At 41.6% G+C, this 16,583-nt stretch overlaps 1 protein-coding gene across 4 annotated transcripts; it reads right to left on the reverse strand.

The window, feature by feature from the left end:
- Positions 1–4,651: 4,651 nt before the first annotated feature.
- tank (TRAF family member-associated NFKB activator) lies at positions 4,652–12,860 on the reverse strand. 4 transcript variants are annotated; one of them, XM_027010199.3, is made up of 8 exons: positions 12,672–12,860; positions 11,553–11,693; positions 11,309–11,420; positions 10,083–10,195; positions 8,879–8,940; positions 7,802–7,920; positions 6,221–6,630; positions 4,652–5,091 (listed from the first exon to the last, which is right to left on the reverse strand). In XM_027010199.3, the coding sequence occupies exons 2-8, from the start codon at positions 11,649–11,651 to the stop codon at positions 4,936–4,938; spliced, it is 1,071 nt and encodes a 356-aa protein (XP_026866000.2). In that variant the 5' UTR covers positions 11,652–11,693; positions 12,672–12,860; the 3' UTR covers positions 4,652–4,935. The 4 variants fall into 4 exon arrangements, with proteins under 4 accessions (XP_026866000.2, XP_026866002.2, XP_026865999.2 ...); XM_027010201.3 differs by having other exon boundaries at positions 6,263–6,630; positions 8,879–8,943; XM_027010198.3 differs by having other exon boundaries at positions 8,879–8,943.
- Positions 12,861–16,583: the final 3,723 nt, after the last annotated feature.

Here is a 16,583-nt window from a genome sequence, read left to right on the forward strand (position 1 = left end):
CGGGCGAGCGCTGCCTCAAATGCTGCACTCCACAAATGAGATGGATAATTAGTTGCCCCTCACGAATGCCTCACTCTTCTCACCCCTGATTGCTTTCACCTTTTTGCTCCTGGCAATTTTGACACCTCGTAATCAGCCTGCTGCTTCTTCCTTTCAATCCATATCCATCCTTTCCTCCCTTTCGGCCTTTTTGGCTGCAGTGCTTCCAAAGCACTCTGTCTAGCTCACAAAACCAGCCTAATATTTGACTAACTTGGATTATTCTGACCAAAGAGAAGGCATAGTGACCTTAGGCCATCAACAACAGGCTGGCATTTAATCTAACCCCCCCCCCCCATTTTGTCTTCCATTCTTTTCATAATTTTTAATTCTGTCCTACGTTAGTCCAATTCCGTCAGGGGGAAAAAAAAAGAGTCAACATACAAGGAGAAAAAAAACACATGGGCCCCATAACTGTCAGTACAGCTTCCTTCTTCCAAATAACAAGCATTGACAACATAATTATGTACAAGCATCTGTCCACGACTCCAGTGAGAGAGCGCCACGCAGTCTGTAGGCTACACTCTCTGAGACTTCACAGATTCTGGGAGAGAGGGAGTCATTAGGGAGAGCAGAGATATCATATTTGCGGTATTTCCAGAATAAATTCTCTCTTCATCCTCCGTGATCTGCTGTGAGAGATGAGAATTAAGGCGGGTTGCTGATCCAATTGGTATCAGGCATTATGCTGAACACATTGTATGCTTTCAAGATGTAATATTCAGCTTTGTAAATATACTGGACAATCATCTGACGGCGCTCGGCTGTTATCTGTTTTACAAAGATGTGTTTTCCTGTGGGTGTGTGTTGTGGAGCAGGGAGGGGTGGGTATAGGATGAAGGGCTATAACGTTTGAAGCCGAAACAAGGTGCCATTCTATTATAGCCTATGTTACTGATACATGAAGATATTATGAAAAGTATTCAGTACTGGTTGAGACATGCAGTTTATATATAGTAATGTTTTATGATATACACTACCTATATTTTTATTTGTATTGCACTGTGTAGAGTACACTGCCTCTAGAAAGCCTACTGATCTTATTTGCAGACATTATTACAGAACGTACAGGTATACTAGAATACAGTATGTAAGCGTGTAGAACGGCAAAAATGCTGAACAAGAAAAAGTAAACGCTGATCTTTTCTCAAAGGAATACTACAACAATGCCTATACTGTAACGTTGGGGAGCCAGACGTTGTAGGAAGCCTGGGCTTAGTAACTTAATTAGGGCTATTCCAGGAAACACAGTCAGAACTGACAGGATGGTCGAGAAAACAGGCACACTGAGTTTATACAGGCAAATCCATAACCATGCATCAAAACACAGAGATGTAAAGGCTAGCACCATGCAGAACACTGGGACAGGAAAAGCTGAGGCGCAAGGAACATGGGAAATATGGGTAGGGAGTGATTGCAGACTGTGCCAACATAACACGCGGCACTCAACTAAAAACACCGGAGTATATGTGCAGAGTCTTTTTAAACGCATGAATGAGGAACAGGTGTAGGTGCAGACTCCAGGGCTGAGATAGAGCTGCTGTGTTAAAACCAGTCGGAATAAGTGCGGGATGTCCTTAGGTGGATACTCCCTGGCAGAGACACAAGCTTAACATGCAGAGGCACCATGGGCTGATATAGAAGATTTATCCCATTTATGCCATTTGGAAGTACATGGGAAGTGTAGACACAGGAAGAGAAAAAGAAACAATAAACCTGTGAACTCCCTTTGTCAGCAAATGGTCCAGTAGGTGAAAACAGCTTTGCGAGGCAGACTTTGGACCACCAATATCTTCTTGGACTCTGGGTGGCGCTATTATCTGAGGCTGCAGTAGGGACACTATAGGACTCCAAGAAGTGTTAGTGACACAGCTGGTGGCCCCATAGAGGTCTGTGCAAATGCAGACTACAGAACTTTCCAGGACACCAGGGGGCATTGAGAGGACGTTTGGAATAGAGAAAGAGTCAGTGGAGAATCCAGCTGAAGTGATGGAGACAAGAAAACCTGTGCAGCAACGGAAGCCAGCAAGACAACAGAGGAGGCATATGGAGGAACCGGAGCTGCCCATAACCTCGAGCATCAGCCACAGCTTCCATCAGGCTGCGACCGGGACTACAGTCCGAGACCGAAGGTAGCAGAGGATCTGAAGCAGACAGGACCGGTGGTGGCCCTGGGGCCGAGTCAGCAAGAGAGGCAGAGAAGGAAAACTCGTTGGTACATGTTGATACGCACTCCTGCAATCACCTTGCATCACCCTGGTCCACTATGCCACTGGGTGTTACAGTCAGGGAGACAGCTAAAAACTGAGAGTGAAACAGTAGTAGGAATACTTAGGTGAAACCTTCTGTAATGCTGGGGAAGCATAGATGGTTGAATGCAAATGGTAAGAAACTCTGAGTTATTTCCATAAACAGTCATAATCAAGAAAACAGGCAGGTTTGGTAAGTCAAGGTAAATCCATAATCACAGATCAAACATAGACATGCAAAGGCTATTACAAGGAAAAACTGAAACAGGAACTAGGAAATGTAGGGAAGAAATGCAAGTTAACTGGCAAGACTCACAGAGCACTGAGGGAAACCGGGAAACAGGAAGATGGCTAACAAAGTGTAAATCGATGTTTTGAATAAACTGGTAGGTCAGGATATCATAAGTTGCTGTTACATGCCATCATATTTTTTGTGAAGCTATCATATTTTATCACGTGTCGTATTTCTGTGTATTAAATTCATAGTTGTTAGGATAAGATATAATGCACAGTGACTGAGAAACCTACCAACCCCAGCAATTCATTTGTAACTGACACATCAAAACCACTGAAAACCTCTCCTCAGTCAAACTAAACCAGCCTATGCTGAATCAATAAAAAATCCAGTTTGCAGTCTTCACACCAGCTCATCTACCCAGCACAAGTGTTAGCAGGCAGTAATCCTCAGGCCTGCAAGGTCCTCACTGCACACGCATGTGTTTCAGTACACATTTTCCCTATTTCCTTAGCACATCATCACACGAGCTGGTGAAAATTATTACATTTGTTTGCGAAGCTGCTAATGATCTACTCCCACAGTCCAATGCTGCAGGAAGGTGACAGACTAAAACACTCCATTAGAAAATACATCTAGTCTCACTCATGCATTACTGTACTTATCAATATGACGCAGGGAAAATTCAGGTTAAAGGAGAGGTTTGCTATTTTTCAACGCATTCCTTATTAAAATTGCCCATTACCCCACCCCACCCCCTCCCATCACTGATCCTTTGAAGAACAGCCTTGCCAATAGTTTTAATATTTAGAGATTTGCAGCTTCGCAGAGCTTCAGTGTACATACAGTCAAATGGGCCAAGTCTTTATGTCTTAAGAAACTCAAATAAATTAACCTTTTTGAAAATGCACCACTCACAGTGCAATCATACTTTAAAATCGGAGGATTAAACGATACTTCCACAAGGTTTCGTTGACTTTGTTTATGCTGAAGTATACAAAGTATCAGGATGCACCATGGCAATTGCAAGATGTTATAAATGACGAGATCTGAATATTAGGTTCTAGTTTTTTAGCATCTATTATTTAGATCTGTTGTCATTTTTAAAATGTTCTGGATAAACTTAAAATAGGGAGTCACGTGTGTCTATAATGAGTTTCTTGTTTCACTTAAAAATATAATATGAAAAATATCAAGTAAATTTGAAGGCTAAAATGATCATCATATTGGACTGTTTGAGGCTAGTAAGAAGCTGCAGGACTAGTGCGTTTAGCACAGCTATAAATGCATGACTACAAATGACAAAACCATTTGTGAGGCGAAAAAGAGCAAACAGCATTTAACCAAAGGAAAATGAGACCTTGATGTTTTCAGTTTAAATAATTACAAAGGCAGTTTCCCAAATGATCAAAAGGAAAAGTGATTTTTATACTTAAATTTCTCCATTTAGGAAGACATATAGGTTTAGTTTGAGTGTTTTCTATATTTTGTTTCTTTTACCATATTATGTGCAGAACATTACCTGACCAAAAGCATTTTAATCTACATATAATCATACTATGCACAAAATATAGAAGACTTTTACTCTGAAAAAGTATCCAGTGATAAAGTCTTGCTGTCTTGTTAAACAATGTACCATTAATACTAAGATATTTATTTGAAAATGCACAGAGTACTTTATTTTCATTTAGATATACCAAAAACAAAAAGGAACATTGTCTACATTTAATGTAGGTCAAATGATCAGGACTCCAAACATTACACTATTAATAAGATAATTGTGCATATAATTGCACAGCAAGTCTGCAACCGATACTCTGTGTAGTAACAAAGTTTTAATTAACCTGCAATACATGTGCAATGCTACTCTCGAAGACCATATGGCATTGCAACATCAGATTAATTATCCAATAATTATTTCTCTTTGCTTAGAATGTGCTATACAGCTGGTTCAAATTTAAAATAAAGATATTAAATTAAGTCATTTTAAGAATTATTGCTACCTAACTCATTTCCTTTATTTCAAGTTAGCCCTACACCTAGTTACAGCCACTTTCTTTCACATGAAAAACTTTTACCTTCAAAATCTTGCTTTATTACTACAGTAGTGTAGTAATCATACACAACCTAAAATCAAAGAAAGCATTTATTTATTATACAGACAATTAAAACTAATTCAAATGTCCCACCCTACAAACGCAGACAGATTAATTAGTTTGTACAGAGTCTGCATGTACCATCTGAAGTTACTCAAGTTAAAAGAAGGAGCAGAATGACGCCTCCTCCCACCGTGCTCTAGGTGAAATCCGAATTAACCGCCATGTGCCGCACTGGTTCTCTCCAGGAGACAAACAATAAAGGGGCAAGCAAGGCATGGCGGTGGGCCCCCAGTGGCCTCTGCGCCTGGCCGTGTCATTCGCCCTGGAAGTGTGAATTGAGGTGGCTGTAGAGGAGGTCTAGGGGAACAGTAGCCTTGCAGAAAGCACATGGCCTCGGGCTGGTTGGCTCAGCAGAATCCACGGACGACTCCTCAGATGCTATAGTGGAAAGATTTGGACTCCACAGGGGCTGCACAGAGAGAGACGGACAGAGAGAGAGAGAGAGAGAGCGAGAGAGAGAGCGAGAGAGAGAGAGCGAGAGAGAGAGAGCGAGAGAGAGAGAGAGACCGCTTCAGAACACTGGTCTGTTTTTCGTGTATTACATTTGTAGAGGGGATAAAATGCCGCAATTGTTTGCAGATTGTTTGGCTGATGTTTACGGTCTTTGCAAGGACAAGAAGAGTTAAACATATTGACAGATGAAATAAAACCTGCATGAAACATTATAAGTGTCTCACAAAACAAACAAAAAGTAATTAAAATAGAGTGTGGGGTCTAATGTAATTAAGGCAACATGGCTTAATGATGAATGCTGTTGCTCCTTCCGCACTGAGAAATTTCAGCTGAACGCATACGCATACTACTAAACATACATTCGTGCAGTACACATTATCTGAGCCCTGACTGCAAACAGCACCCAGCCGTGCGTCATTTTCCACCCTTTAAAATAGGTGTTCTAGTGACGTGCACCTAGGTGCAAAGGAAACAGCATACGCTGAGATTAAGTGACGAAGCAATTTTACTCCTCAAGATTTATCTAGGAGAGATAGTAAAAACATACAACACAGAAACACCCTGAAAAAGGTGTTTTGGTTTGTTTGTTTTTCATATCTCCGTAACAGAGGCTAGTGGGTCTGTGCTAATCCTTGCCTACGCCAGAGCTAAAAGAACAGTACCGAGGTGTGTAAGGAGTGTATGACAACACCAGAACAAAAGGCAGTATGTGATTCGCAGCTCTCTGTGGTCTTAGCACATCTTAACTGAGGCCCTTAACAGACAGGCACAGTTTGAATCCCTGTGTAGAGCAGACGTAGTCAAACGAGTGTGTGTTTCGAGCATACTCCATTTGTACCAGTAAAACAGCAGAAAAAAGTCCAGTCTTAAGTAGGTTCAGACAACCTCCTTCTAGAAATCTCAGCTGTATATTGCAAGCCATTCGGGCAACCCTCTGCACCAAAAATGATCAACAATACCGATATACGGAGGTCTCCACGGCCAGTTCAGATTCAGAATCCTGATATCGGTCTGAGATGCCAATATCTGCCTATAGCAGACTACCAGTCCATGTTGAGCTCACCTGCCCACACTTCCTTTCTCACCTCGTGAATAAGCACCCAAGCAGATGCAGAAGTGCCTCTCACCCGTTGCGGTCCCCGGACACCCTCATGCGACGTCGAGACGGGCGGCTCTGGCGACGCAGATGGAGAGGCCGGGTATAAAGGAAGCGACCCCTCCGTCTCTGTGGAAAGCGGTTCTGCCAGGCCCTTCCTGGGCAGAACCAGAGCCACGGTCCTGTCTGGGGTGCTGTTCAGGAACTCGTATTCACTGTCTGTGGATGGCGGGAACCTCACATCGTCCATAAAGTCGGTGTCCTCCGGGCTGACGCCACGGGACGCCAACGCGCCAGAGGTCAAGTGGTCGTTGATCTCTGGCCTGGAGGACGAGAAGGGCGCCTCGGCGTGTTCGGGTGTGTCGTCCGTGCACTGGATGGGCATGGAGAACTGTTGGTCTGCAGGAGCACAGACAACGATACACAACACTGTTAGGGCACCTGGGAACACGTGGCCTTCATGACCTCTTTTGCAGTTTCTCCTGTAGCAAAATATAGATCTGAGCACTTGTTTGTGCACCAAAAAGCATCTGACTGGGCTGAGCTGCTCCTATCCTGCTGGCACCTTCACACAGATGTAAGAAAAGCAATATGCAAATGTTAACAAATCATTCCAGTGATGAATGCTAATGCAATGCTGAATATTCAAGAGCATTCTTGACACTTATCACCAAACAAAACTCTTTGAATTGATATCCCTCCAACTGCTGCAGCAATGCTACAATAGCCAAAGCTCACTCATCCACAGCCTTAACAAACACTAATACTAATAATTCATAACACTGGTAACTCAGCAATCCACCAAAATGGTGACATAAAAATCAATAATTTTGAGTGGATTACTCTCATATTATCAATAAATATTTAACAGAGTGTAAGGCCTCTAAAGAATACATCTGAAATCATTTCTTTGAAGATATGTCTGTCAGTATGTCTGAGACTCAGGGACAAAGAAATCGCTTGCTGAAAACCTCAGTAGTATCTGTGATACATTATGAAAAGTAGAAAACCAGAACTGATCCAGTACCAGGGCTAAGTGTGACTATGCTACCCATATTTTTCAATGAACTAATTTTTAGTTACTTTTTCTGTATAATCGCATCTGACCTACATCTGTGCATTAGTGCTACAGCCCTATGATATACAGCCATGTCTTTTCTGCAAGTCCTTTTTCATACTTCTATAGCTAAACTACATCACACAGACATATTGTTTCTCTTATCATCACACAAAGGGCCTCTAATTGCATGACTGTGCAGTGATAATTGAACATGTTCATCTGCTCAGTCTATTTTAATCCAGCGCAAGGATCAGGACACACTGCAACTGCTTGCCTCTGATCCAGGTGCTATTGTCTTTAATTGTGCTCAGGATAATACACAATAACTAATATCTTGTTGTGACATTTTAAAAGTAATTGTTAACTCCAGTTTCTATTCTCCATAATTTAATTAGAGACAGGAAAAAAACTTGGGTTCAGCTGAGCAACAACAACCATAATTTAATAACGCCGCTCATCCTAAAATTTCAAATAGGAATATTAAAAACAAAAGATTGTAAATAACATTACCGTTGGCAGTGTCGTTTCCTTTGTGTATTCTTTTCAGATGATCTTTCTGTCGTCTTGTTAGAGTTTGAATCCTCTGGAAAGTCCCTTGGATTTCCTGAAGAGTGTCTAGAACATCCTCACTAAGAGCCAGAAAACAAAGAGGCAGAGATAGGCAATGACTGAGCACTCCCACTTAGTGTTCTCACAAAACCGCTCAACAATGCTTGAAAAACAAGCAGGACCTCTCACAAACTGGCTCAAAAGCAGTTGAGAAATGAATAAGACCTCTCAACACAAAGAGACCTAAATTATGCCATTTTGCTGAGAAAGAGCAAGACATTACTAAGTTTAGCAACCTGGCAGTTTTATCTGTAGCTGAACAAACACTCAAGCCCCATGGTAATAGCTGTGACCTATTTAAATAATGCTAAGAATTTAACTAGGGAAAAACTAGAGCTAGTGATTAGACAAGGAATTTGTCAAGATCCAATAACTGATAACGTTGCACTAAAATTGAACATGCAACCACTTTTTTGAGTGGAATAAATATGGTATAAAACTGTCCATCTCATTTTATTTGATGAGACATTCAGCATGCTTGTGGTATACAAAGATCTGAACAGGTCTGCATCACCTGGGCAGGTCTTAGTATCCCATAATCATGGTGGCCTGCTGACCATTCTAAAATGGCAGAGGAGTGCTCACAGTAAGACTTCCCGTACCATCTCACAATGATTCTCTATGCCTCGGCCGTTTGGGGAAACGAGCCCCACACGTGTTACAAGCACCGGGGCTGCAGACATGAATGTGCGACTCAGCAGCAGCGCGCCATTTCTAGGTCAGGGGTGAGCTTTCTAAAGTGTCACAAGACAGTAGAGTGAGTATCACTTTGAGTACTCTAACCTACAATTATGGTGATTTGTTACGATGGTTTTAGCACGACAACACTTTGGGAAAGTCTCGCCTGCTTTGGCTCCTTTCCTTTCAGTGAAAGACAAATGGCTTGCCAATAAGTGAAAGTTATTAATGCGTGAACACGGAGATGCTCCGTGAATTTAAGCCCTGGGGTCTCGTGAAGCAGGAGTCCCAATCACATACGTCTTCATTCCACTGACTCCAGGTAGCCCGGGCGAAACCAGTGGCGCACACTCCATCACATCCTTCTTCACATCAACAACACGAGAGAAGAAGAAAAAGAACAACAATGAAAGCCAGGTCAGAGGGTCACTAAACATGCTTCCTAAATGATATAAAAACATAGTGCTAATACATACAATAACAGAGACAATTACAAGAGAGAGCTCGGTAACGTAACGTAAATATGTCTAACACTCTAAAAAGCAGAGTAAGACGCATGAAAGCCAGAGTACCAGTATGATACCATATTGTATTTGCTGATTTAAGCTGCCTTCGAAGTATAGGCTACAACGTGATTTATAAAAGCCTTTCACTATAACGCAGTCAATTTTCAGACAATGCACAGGCTCGTTCTTTAAAGTATTTGGTAAATTCTCTTCCTCTGCCACTGCAGCCCATCATAATGGAAGTGTCCATAAAAGCATTGTGCTCTAGCACCCCCTGTTGTTTAAAACATTGACAAACGTTAAACATTTGAAATGAATTATCTTGGTGGATTCAATTAGTGAAAAATTCTCACTATGGACAGACAGTGCTGAGAAATGATATCAAACTGTGAAGAAAAAGAACTACATCTTTTTCACACGTTTCTCACAATTTAACCCTCAAGTGAACTGTGGATAAGTGGGAAAACAGCTCAGGCACTTCTACTGCCTGCCTTCCACTAATAGTATCAGAATAAAGAAGGTGGGGGAAGCCCATATGTTATGGACAGTGTGGTCCATTCAGGAAAATTAATATATATTGTCAGAGCGGCCAAATAATAACAGAACAACAGACACAGATCTAAATGCTCTGTGTGAGGGTTTGTGTACTGCGAGTCAGCAAAGAACATCCAGGACCTACTTGAAAAACAGATTTTCATTCAAGCACGTTTCTAATTTTAGATTAAAAAAAAACAAAAAAACAAGGGATTATGATGGATCAAGGATTATAAGAAAACCTCTTGAGTACATCATTTGCTGTCATAGTAACCCAACAACAACATGCACAAGCAAAGAGGTGTCGTCTAGAGATTACAATGTCCTCCATTTGTACAATGTTAGTAGTGATGCCTGTCAAAATGCAGCCTCATAGGGAAAAGCTAGTCTTCCTCCGGCTTAAAGAGCCGATGGCGGAAGGTGTGTGGTTTGGGGCATTAAGGCCAGCGCGTGGACACACCTACCAGGGCATGGTTAGTCCTGATGAAAGGACAGGAGTTGCCTGGCCAGTGGTCACTAGATGACAACCTTTCTGTTTCCTGCTTTCGATGTGCCACCTCGCAACACTTCACTTCCCCTGAGAAAACAACACCACGGTTTTAAATTCCTTATGAAATTCAAGCCATACCTAATCGGTGTCTAATTCACGCTGATCATCAGATACAGCATAAGCCATTAAACCAGTTAAGCAGGAAACAACATTAGTGTGGATATTTACTGAATAAATTTGCACAAATGACATCAGTTTAAATGGCTTCAGGATGTGGGAATGCCATTTGAACCATGCATAATATGCTAATATGATCTTGCTTTCTACCACTGAAAGACATTTGGTTTATACACTGAATGGTACAATGCGGAATTAATGCATATCACATTTTCCCCCTCATTTTGCAAACATGTTCCACACAACACAATTCACCTTCTCAAGAGGTTTAACAGTGTCTTAAATGTAAACGCCAAAACACGGTGCAAAAAAAAAAAAAAAAAAAAAAACTAGGCATTTCTCCAAAACAAAAAATTAGGTTAGAAATGTACTGAAAACGGTCTGCATTTAAAACATATGAACCAAACAAAATCAAGTAACGCCAAATCAAGATCACTGGTTGATAACAAATTGCAAAGAAAGAAGCATGTACTATCTTAAAACTATGAATAATAAGGTGTTTCTCTTTAATAAAATGTTCATCCTGTATGCAATATTGTATACAACATTTTAATTGATATAAATCACAGAAGGAATCTACTATTTATATAGAGCAGATTATTAGTCAAGTTCAGCTGATCAACAATAAGCTTATCCTTACACACCTGTGCTTTAAGTCATTATTGCAAAAATGCAGCTTTAAAGATGTGTGTATGCAATGAAGCAATGGAAACTTGCTGTGCAAGAAATGTCCCCGTTTGCCATTTTGCTTATTTTGGTTACTGGTTTGGCTATGAAGTTTCACAGCAGTTAATGAAAAAATAGAATACTATTTATTAGTATTAGTATTACTATGTAGTATTAGTAATATTACTATTAGTATGGGACTAAAACTAAAAATAAGAGTTGAAGATTTTAGCCTTAGATTAATCCTAATTTTAAGAATAAAATAGCCCAATAATAAAAGACAAACTACAGTCAATAAAAAGTATCATTTCTAGGGTTCGATTTGTGGGGTTTTTTGCATATATAATAATAACTGACCTGAAGCATTCTGTGCTGCTGAATTTAACTGTGCTTTCAGCTCCGAAATCAGTTGTTCTTGTTCTTCTATTTTCCTCTTTAGCTGCTGGGTATACCGTTCAAATTGCTCTGTCTAAACACACACAAACACAAAGGTCCAGATCAACCTTTGTGTTTGGTAACCACAGAACTGAACAGCAAACACAGAAAGTAAAAACTGCATGGCTGGGCTGTCTGTCTGTGGAACTTGTGGTGTGGACTGGACCTTCTGCTGGAGTTCCCTTTTGGCACTGTCCTTTTCGATCGACGCACTGCGATAGGCTTCAAAGGCTTTGTTCAGCTTATCACCAATGTCTCGGTCCATGCCGGAGCCTTCAGTATCATTACGGATGCAGCGTCATGGGTCCTGCATCCCAGAAAAAACACCCGGACACGTCAAGGGCAAACAAGTACACAGCACAGTCCCAGGCATCAAAGCAAAACTGCAGCACAGTCGGTGCTGGCATTAAATCATGCATAGATGTGGAAAGGTAAAGTTTGAAAAGTTACAACTGACACGTCATTCATGGGTTGGGAAGCTTGGTGGATTCAAATATGATTACTTCTTATAGAAAGTCATCTTAATTCTTTTTAAAGTACCCTGGTGTTATCAGATATATGGTAAATGACAATACCCATCATTATCATACCTGTTTTCTTATTTGTGGTATCTTTGTATTAATTGTTAAGGTAGAGAAGGCATTTGGAGCATATAAATAAGTTCTCAATTAGTTGAATTAGCATATTGAAAAACTAGCTACCAGGATGTTAAAAACTATTCTACGACAAACCTGTGTTTGCATCAGTGCATCCCAAAGGGCTTCATGTGGGCTAAACCATTTCATTTATGACAACTGGTAGAATATCTAATCTAAGACACTATGTGTGATGTCTTCAACAAAATTAGTCTGAGGTTGCTAAAGTTTTATTAAAGTTGCTTATTAAAAGAACAATATATGTAACAAACCGATTTAAAACAATCTTTAGTTTGCAATATCGATTTACTCTAACTCGGCGCAGACAGCTCACTTTTTTAGGTCTATATATTTGCATTTTAAGAACCTGCTTTGCAAAATATGGGAACTCGGTGCCATTAACATGACGCTCACGCCATCGTAATGCAGAGAACAGCTTGGCAGGATAACTTTACCCGTTCGCCGGAGCACTACAGTACAGCATATAACAGTTTTTTAAACAGCAAACCCTAGGTTTGAGGTTGTTATTTAGTTCAGAGACAAACAAAACGCCGCCAGTAGCCAAAGCGCTGAGTGCGTAGCCAGTAACCAACACCGTAACTCCGTCGAGCTAGCGAGTCTGGCTAACTTCTGTTTGAATGGAGTCTTACCTTCATCCGAAAACTGCCAAAAACACCTACAGCTATCTACTGTTTTGACATCGCCGAACGCTCTTGATCCCGGGCTACGACTGCATTTTCACGTTAAAAGGGAGGAAATGGAGTGTTTGCGCACTAATGTACATTTTTGCGTGATTTACAACGAGCTGGGGAACTTCCCTCGGGGAATCCCCACGCGCCCTTGACTTCCGCCTGCCGGAGCTTCGGCCAATCAGCGTCCGCGTCTGCCGGGCTCGCGCCGGACAGCCACGGGAGGCGCGCGTCCCGCTCGCGGCCTACTTGTCTGGGTTGAAGTCTGCGTTAAATGTCAGTTCGTGCGCAGGCAGCCTCCCGGCGTTTATTTCACAGTAGTGTGTGAAGTGCTCGGACACATGAAAAGTTGCACCAGATACGACCAGCTCAGGCTACAGTGCGTTTGTTCATTAACGTGTAATTGTGCTATTTACGGCCACTGCGCTATGGCTGCAATTCCTGTCTTCGCTGCCCTCTTTTATAATACAGAATTGCAACGCCAGGCACAGGAATGCCAGAGGCCGAATGGACAGTGGCGTGGCCTAAGCATCAGCCTTTATTTCGTTCCACAGAAATCTGCAACAGAGGGTGCTGAGCGCACGATGTATGTGTGTGCGCCCGTGCGTTTTGCCCTAGACATTCTGCATGCAGACCTCCAGTGACCCCTAAAGCTAAATCTCTGCCAAAGAAGCATTTCATGACTGCCATCATCCGTTGCCCCACTCTGTAATCTATTCGAACAATCTTTCCCTATAGCTTAATAATGTGCATCGTCATGCCCCACAGTTTGAACTACATACATATTTATTCATGACATACTTGCTACAACAGCATATACTGTAGAGAAAAAAAAAATGTTAAAAATGCCGTTATTGCAAAGTGTCAACTGTTTGGGTTATTTTTCCCACCATAACAGTGTACAGTTGCTACCGTTTGTAAAAACCGAACTAAGGTCATGACCTAAAAGTAAAAGCCTACAGCAGGTATGTGTGATGGTGGAAACTATGTTGCTATTACCACAAGATGGCAGTGTTGTTATTTTTTGTGACATGCAGAGGTTGGCAGTAACTTCAGTTGAGACGTTGATTAATATGGACCAAACTTTAAACAAGTGTCAGTAATAACTTTACATTGTTTTCTTGAGCAAGGCATCTAGCATTTGCAAAAAAACAAAACAAAATCCCTACAGTGGATAACATTAAGCAAAAAGGCAAGAGCAAAGTCAGTTCCCATTTTTAGGAATGGAATACCAAATTTGATTTAATCAGAGTTAATGAATCCTCATCCTCTTTAGTTATGATTTCTAAGAATACTTGGGGGGTGGGTGGGTCTAATTATGTAATAAATTAGTCAGTCCTGCTGGCCAGTGGGGTGGGGGTCATAAAAGTGGGAGAGGTGGTCACATTCTTAACATTAAAAATGCTTTGTGTGTTTGTGTCTCTGTGCAAATCAAATCCTCTCTTGCAAGTGTAACACCCAAGGATTTATAGTCAAGCGCAATCCATTCAAGTGTCAGACAAGCATGGGGGATTTAGCTCTCCTTTCTGCTCTCTTCTCTAATATATAAAAATCTCTTTAACATGCCCTGTTTTCACCAGCAGATGTCTGTAAACTGGCCCTTTGAATTTCCAAAATTTCTGCATAGGACCAGATGTTATACCTACAGCCAAGTGTTTAGTCGAGTATGTACTGTGTAAGCAGTTTACAGTGTAGTTAATAATTCAAGATTTGTTCCCTGCATTAGTGCTGCATAGTATACCGAAAAGGATCAAGTTTGCACTTTTATGCAGCCACATGCTGTATGTAGCTAAACCCACATTGGAGTAGCTGATAGCTTTTAAACCTTAAAATGCACTAATGATAGGTGTTGTGATTGATTTGTACTTTCAAATGTGTCACATTTTAAATATTAGGTTCTTACTAAAGAAATGGCTGTGAGCACAGATAAGAATATTGTCTCCCTTATGGGATTCCAGCAGGCTCACAAACATATGTTTGGTGAGATGTGTACAACGAGCTGTCATAGTGGATGTTTGCCATTCCTCAATTCCTCCAGCACAATAGAATTCACAGACACGCAGCTGACAGTTTAGAGAAAGGACACATACTCGCTCTGATTAATGCTGTAGGATCCATATAGAAAAGGTGGTTTGGTTACAATGTTATGGGATCTTAAATATTTTTTAAATGTATGCAACTGGAGTTTAAACCAAATAAAAGCAATTCACATACAGATTATAAGTCTAACCTCAGAACCCATCACTTTTTATCTGCAACAGGGTCATTACTGGGTCTGAGAGAAATCCTATCTCCTGTACTATTGACTCTAGCCGTGTAGGTAATTTGAGTCCATCCTGCAGGCTGCTATCTGATCCCCTGTCTACAGACTGAGACTACACTGCATCCACAGCACTCTCGCCAAACAGCTGTCAATCACATAGCACAAGCCAAAGAGAGCTGTTTGAGTGGTGGAGAATGTACATGAGGGTGGGACAAGGGCACCAGTCCAATTACAAATAGAATCACTGAGTTCAGGTTTATCTGCTGGCAGAGTGTGAAATGAAATGAAAATGAAATGAATTTGCAAATGCGTCTTTGCATTTTACTGTTGATCGCACAGAATCATTAAGACATATTTTAGTACTCACTGTTGCTCCCTGTTCTGGTAGCCTGAAAAGAACTTATAAAAATGCATGTCAAAGAGGAAAACTCACACATTTATGTTTCTCACATATGTCTTAGAGAACAACAGTTTTATTCCCCAAGCAAAACACCTGAATCGTTGAAATGCTTCACACCAAGAGATAATTATTCTGAGCTCCACACCTTCTGCATGTCGTCTCTCTCTCTCTCTCTCTCTCTCTCTCTCTCTCTCTCTCTCTCTCTCTCTCTCTCTCTCAGGGCAGACAATTTTTGTCTCCTGCACTCACTAAAGTGCAACACAAAGAAAGCAAGCCTTCTTACTTGCCTGCTCGCCTGCCTGTCTACCTGTGTGTGTGTGTGTGTGTGTGTGTGTGTGTGTGTGTGTGTGTGTGTGTGTGTGTGTGTGTGTGTGTGTGTGTGCGTGCGTGTCTGTGTGTGTGTCTGTTTTACTCATCTACTACATATCCACTTTCCTCTTTCCACATCCATCTACTCATCCTTCCATTTCTTCCATGCCCTCCTTCACACTTCTACACTCATTGACCTAAGAGCTCCACTCACTAGGCTGTAATCAAGAGTTAGTGCCTGGGTCGGGACGTATTACAGGTTGCCGAGGACCCCAGGGGAAGGCCATCCAGCAAAGTGTAGGGACTTCTCCCACTCACCTCTCAGTACTTTCCGGGCAAACACCGGGGAAAATTGGCCATGGCGGCGCCACTTTTTACGCTTTCAGAAACTCGAAAAGCAGTAACTACAGCCGCGTCCGAAGACGACCTCCGCTCAGGTGTGTGGAGAGGGAGCTATCTGGAGCATTTCCCAATGTGTCCCCACTCATACATAGTGATAGTGGTAGAGAGAGAGGAGTAGACACGTCCACGTAGTAAGGTCAGCGTGAGGTCACTCTTGGCCCTGGTCTTCTGTGCGGATTGTGCTTTATCCACACCAAAGCATCAGAAGCTCTTCACAGCTGGGCGGGACAGCAGGGTGTTAGCTATTGAACAGAATTCTCACTGGCTGCCTGCCAGAGTGAGTCAGATGCTCTCATGAGCAAAGAGGGCTATGGCCCACACACTACATCAAATGCATCAATGCAGGCTGGCTGGGTCAGATATGAGGTCTCTTGGTCAATACTGAAGTCACTATGAAACTACACAATTGATACATTGATATTGTTCTATACAACTCCTGCATGATATTTTATGCCATTAAATTATTATCTCTTTCTAATCAGCACATTGAAAACACTGA

This window comes from Electrophorus electricus, chromosome 4, assembly GCF_041902795.1.
Source record: "Electrophorus electricus isolate QZ-2024a chromosome 4, ASM4190279v1, whole genome shotgun sequence".
Lineage (NCBI taxonomy): Eukaryota > Metazoa > Chordata > Actinopteri > Gymnotiformes > Gymnotidae > Electrophorus > Electrophorus electricus.